At 36.9% G+C, this 6,000-nt stretch overlaps 1 protein-coding gene across 1 annotated transcript in view; it reads left to right on the top strand.

Moving 5' to 3' along the window:
* The window catches only part of arhgap42a (Rho GTPase activating protein 42a), a 480,518-nt gene extending 475,147 nt beyond the window's left edge, over positions 1 to 5,371 (top strand). Inside the window, exon 24 of the mRNA XM_078545811.1 lies at positions 2,654 to 5,371. Coding sequence (XP_078401937.1) covers positions 2,654 to 2,742 — 89 coding nt within the window. The 3' untranslated portion in view covers positions 2,743 to 5,371. The remainder of the gene's footprint in view (positions 1 to 2,653) is intronic.
* Positions 5,372 to 6,000: the final 629 nt, after the last annotated feature.

The following is a 6,000-nucleotide window of genomic DNA, read 5'->3' on the forward strand; positions in this document are numbered from 1 at the left end:
CAGGGAATGTGGCATGTCCATCATGGACTTGGAGAAAATGCACAAGGAAGAACTACCTGGGGAGTGATCACAAGTAGTGGCGTTGCTTCCTTCAAACTGCAAATAATAGACAGCTAAGGACAGAAGGCAAGCTAGAAAGACCAGGAATTCCAAACAAAATCAAACAATTCATCCTTGCCTGCGCTGTGGAAAGCCATGCAGGTCTGTAATTGGGCTCCACAGCCACATTAGAATGACACATTAGAATGACTCTATGAGTGCAAAAAACAACCATCTTCGATAATGAAGGAAAACCAATGCCTAGTGGAAAGGATAAATAGTATGATAAAAATGACCTTAAACTAAAAATGGAGACCTCAGTCAGATACAACAGTAAAAATGGTTGCCCTGACCCTTCTTTTTTATCTTTAAGCTGAGTTCCATTCACAAACCTTGATATAGAAGCACCAGGTGAAGGGAATACCAAAATAACTTAAGTAATTAGAGCAGGAGTGACAAATAAGAAAAGTACTGAGTTAAACAGTGAGAAAGGGATGTGGAACTTCAGTTAAATGGAAAGATGAGAAAAGCTGGTGATCTCGTTAGAACAGGGAAGGTTGAGGGTAACATTAATAGAGGAACTTCAGTTAAATGGAAAGATGAGAAAAGCTGGTGATCTCGTTAGAACAGGGAAGGTTGAGGGTAACAAAACCATTTTTGGAATGTGGGTGTCAGTTGCAAGGCCAACATTTATTTCCAATCCCTAATTGTCTTTGAGAAGATGATGGTGAGCCACCTTCTTGAACTGCTGCAGTACTTATGATGTAGGTATGCTCAGTGTGCTGTTCTGTTGGGGGTCCATCATTTTGACCCAGAGAAGGTGAAAGAAGTGGTGATATATTCCCTAGTTGGGATGATGTGTAACTTGGAGGGGAACTTGCAGGCAGTGGGTTTCCACGTGTGACGGAATCTGTGTCTTTAAATTGAACTTGTATTTTTTAAGGCAGACAATAACTAAAACAGATACTGAACTGAAAAGGGAAACAGAACAGGTAAACATAGAAAGGAAACTGACCCTCCCAATCCTGAGGAAACAAAAACCAAATTGAAGTTTAGGAATCAAACCTTCTGAGCAAATTGACCCTGGTTAAAAGATATATAAGGACATAGATCAGCCAAAGCTGAGCAGTAGCAGTTAATGAGTCCACTGGTGCATAACGGGCAAGCTGAAGAAGGCAGCCCAGATACAGAAGCTAAGAACAAGTTGCTGTAGCTGTTTCTGTTACTGGAAGATAGCATTGGTGGGTCTACCCCATCCAGACTGAATTGAGCAGGTTCTGCAGACATGTGCCATATGTGGTGAAGACCATGCCCAGGGAACTCAGTTTAGTTGTGTGCTGCTCTCGTCTGTTGATCAGACTGGCTCTTAGAAGGAGAGGAGCTGAAATTCCTTGTGAAGAAGACAGTGTTTGAAGAACTTTATGACTGATTGTGATCACCAAATTCTGAGTGGACTGCTGAGCCAATTCGAAAGATGTCTTAGTCATTTCTGCCATTTAACGTGCAATTCATAGTTTATATTTGCCTGGTAATTCATTTTAACTCATGTTAATTCTAGATGTTAGAGTATAGGATAGATAGTATTTTGTGTTTGCTTTGTTGACTTTTGTATGGTAAATTGTTTTCTGTTTTAAATCATGGAATCTTGTGACTTGATTCTTCAAGTAAATAACTAGGATTTTGAATTTTGTCTACTTGTTAGAAAAAGTTTCTGGTTTTAGAAAGATCATGGGCAAAGGCCCAAAATACAGAGTGCCACCAAGTTTGGGTTTTTAAAGCATGCACATTGTAGGAAAAATGGAATACTGAGGAAAATAAGGAGCTCCTGTTTTGAAATTCAGGAAAAGAATGAATTACGGTAAATATTAGGACAGGGTGAAGGTGCTCCATATATAGTCCTCAACACCAGACATTGGTTTATGCATATTTTTAAAATCCATTCAGTTCTGCTTTTGGGTGGCATAGTAGCGCAGTACTTAGCACTGCTGTTTCACAGGTCCACAGATCCGCATTCAATTCTGACCTTGGGTGTCTGTTTGTGTGGAGTTTGCACATTCTCCCCGTGTCCGAGTGGGTTTCTGCCGGGTGCTTCGGTTTTTTATTAAATTCATTCATGGGATCCTCCCACCATCCACAGACATGCTGGTTAGGTAGATTGGCTATGGTTAAATTGCCCCTTCGTGTGTGTGTGTCTTTGTGTGTACGCATGTGAGTGTGTGCCCTGTGATGGACTGGGTGTACCCCGTCTAGTGCCCATTGCCTGTCAGGAAAGGTTCCAACTCCATGCGACCCTGAATTGGATAAAGCAGTTCTGGAAAAGTGAGTGAGTGAGTTTTGCTTTTGAGGCCAATTCTATTTGTGGGAATACCAGCAGTTTTTTTTCATTATGTGGATTTGAATTTTCCTTTACATGGTTATTTGAACTTTGTATGTCTAAACTATCATATTGCTCTCGTAGAATATCAGTAACACAAAAGCACTGACAGTAAACAAGCTTGTTTTTGGAAATGCTTAAGTTGCCTTCAGCTCTTAGATTCAACAGCAATAAAAGTTTAATGTTAAAATGCAGTATATTTTAATGATGATTAAATCATTTTCATTCTGTTTATTCTAGTACATGCATCAGTGGAACCAGGCTGGCTACAGGGAACATATGAAGGCAAAACTGGACTGATACCTGCAAATTATGTTGCCTTTCTTTGATAACTGCTGGCAAGACTAGAAAATCTCCATGGTATCCATGGTGAACAAAATGTTACAAACTGAAAATGCAATATTCCAACACAGCTAAACAGATGTAAGGCAGTCAGAAGTGTTGGAATATTTGCATCTGAAGAATATATGCCTTTTTATGGTATGGAGTACAGGATTGTGGTCTACATCAATAATTGTTTTAACAAAAATTACTAATCTTATTAGCCATAGTTATTGACAACAATTCATTTTGCAGTATTGAAAATGGAAAAAGTGATCAAATTTAAGTATATATAAATACATACGTATATATTTTATAAAGTTGTAACATTTGTATTTCAAGACTCCCTGTTTTAAGTACCAAGTATTGGATATGGGCTATATTAGAACTGTATGAACAATGGAAGTTTTACCTTGCTGTGGATTTTTGTGCACTTGTTTGGCAAATGTCTCATTGGATGGAGAAAGGAAAATGTATACATATTGAATTATCTCAGCCCGCTGTCTTCCTCTGCAATAAATATGGCAGAGACTGCCATGCTAGAGTGAGGGTTCCGAGCCACACTAGGTGTAATGCCTCACACAGAATTGATCACCACAGCGTAAACCATCATCTTACAAGATGAAAGGCTGCCACATTATCGTAGCTACACAAATTCTGCATTTATTTACATCTGTGATTTGAACCTAGCTGGCATGATTTTCTTGTGGGCAGAATTTCTGATGCTTTTCCAGACTAAATATCCCCAAATTGTATTTTTAATTATAAGTAATCCATTAACTTAATTGATCACATTGTAAAATGAATTTTATGAACATTTAAGTATCCTTGACTTCGGCCTTTGCTGTAGAGTATAGGATGCTGGTGATCATTTTTGGTTAGATGTCACTCAAACAAGTTATTGGATGCTTTTCTTGAAGCTCAAAAGATTAATTTATTCAAAGACGTCCTCAGTTACTTTAGCGTGGGTAACTAGTAGTATATCTCTATTTCAATACTCAAGTAAAAGCATCACTGTTGAATTTGGGGAAGAGGTATGAATTGTAAATTTAACATACTTTGGTTAACAAAGTAGTTGTGATGCCAAAATACTTGAGGACTAATAAATCCAATGACACCAAAGATTTAAGGTAGTGATAAGATACAAACATCCAGTGTAGTGTTGATCTTCAGTTATCTGCAAAAAGCTTCTCTCAGCATGTCCAATGTTCTAACAGTCCAGTTTTTGTTATGATCTATTTGTTGCATATAAGAGATCTATGCATTACCTTTCAGGCAATTTCAGTTTCTCTTAGGTCAAAATAATGTTGACATATTTATGTAAATATTATATATGTATGACTTGTTCACAATTGTGCTACAAATCAAAAAATATTTTATTTCTGTAATTTTAATTTGAAGTATAATTTTTTGGGGGGAAATGATTGTGCTCACAAGATTTCAGTACTTTTTGAAAGAAAAAAATAACTGCCACACTTTGTGAAAAGGGCAGAGAGAAAATTGTGCTAGCCTTGAGGATAAACCGCACTTTTTACTCTAATTTTATTTTTTCCAGTACACTGGTGTATTGGTGTCTTTTTTAAATGTTGATTTCCTTTCCTAGATATTATATATCATTCAATGGTTACATTGATAGTTTAAAGTATATGTTGTCAAATAGTTTAGTTGGTTTTAATGTATTTAATTATTAATATGTCACAAAATGCCAAGTGGTGTTCAACTGAATTTTTTCTGTTTATTCAAAATTCTTTGTTTCAAATTACCTGATTGTACCTATCGCTTGGTATATAGTTTATACAATTTTGCTATCATTTTGAAAGTGCTTGTACTTGTAGTACAATGTATTAAAAAAACTTAGACATGTATTTAAAGACTGAAGAATGATATTATGAACGAGAAATTGACAGCCAACTGATTTTGGGCCAATTCATATACTTTGGGATAATATGAATGCTCATACTACATGAAGCAATGTATATTAATTGCCACAGTGGTCACAGGATATTTTATGCAGTAGCATAATGTATTATATTTATGTGGGATTACGTAGTAGATTAGCAGACCTATGTCTTTCACAAATAATGACTACATTTTGTGGCCATTGGATATCAAGTGATACAATAGATTTAGAATGCCATTTTCAATTCCAGAAGACCCCATTTTCTAATGAGACAAGACTCTGCATTGATAAGATTTATATTTCAATGTAAGTGGAAAATATGGGGCCTGGGGAATTTGGCTCACCTCTCATTCCAGGCCCTTTGTTTTAAAGCTGGGGGAGTTTAATGTTTTGGTAGCAATTGGTCTAATATACTAAACTGAAGTAAGTAGTGCTGAAATGCTGTAATAATACTAGCACCAAATCAAATATTAAATGATAATGTCAGCTCTAGTTTTGTTGAGCACCATGCAAAAAATATTTTGATGAAAATGCGTTCAAGATAGGGTGAAAGAGAAATTACAAGACTTAAACTAAATCTCTAAGCATATAATTAATTAGTAACATTTAACGAATGTAAACTAGTGTTGAAAACTTGTGTGGTATAAAATATATCACCATTTTCATGTAGCTCAATATTGATGGTATGCCAATGTCAGCATTTTAATGGTTCTTGATACAAATAATGAATAGAACTACGTTTAAGAATTTTTGTAATAAGAATGAAATACAAAGTTCTCCTAGCTATCAAAAAATGATGAAGTTGTTATTTTAGAAACTAAGTATATTGACAGAGGTATATTTGTTCCTTTTAAGCCTTTGGTATCCTTGCCAAAGCTTTTATTAGTCACTGTTACACAACTCGTGGACTTAAGGCATCCTGTAAATCACAAGAATTATACACTTTGGGCAGGATTTTCGGGTTGTCGGGTGGGCGCGACGGGCGGGCCTGGGAGCAGCCAGGAAGCAGTCTACTGCCCGCGATCATCCCCCGACCGCGATTTCACACTGGCTGGCCAATTAACGGCCAGCCAGTGTGAAAGGCCCACTGAGAACCTCAGTGCTGCCGGGGTGGGAGGCTGGAGGAGTGTGAGCGCAATGTCTGGGGGAGCGCGCACTGAAGGCTCCCCTCAGGGAGCTGAACAATTTTAAAGTCAAAAATAAAGATTTAAAATCTGAGAAAAGGTCCCGACATGGGACTCTCTCACAATAATATCAACAGAATAAAACTTCTGCACAATAATTTATATTTATTTTTTATTTAATTGTGGAAACCTCATTCCGCCTGTAGATTAAGTTTGTTAAAAAAATCAAAAGGCCGTCTGGC

Source organism: Cetorhinus maximus, chromosome 7 (genome assembly GCF_964194155.1).
Source record: "Cetorhinus maximus chromosome 7, sCetMax3.hap1.1, whole genome shotgun sequence".
NCBI classification, from domain to species: domain Eukaryota; kingdom Metazoa; phylum Chordata; class Chondrichthyes; order Lamniformes; family Cetorhinidae; genus Cetorhinus; species Cetorhinus maximus.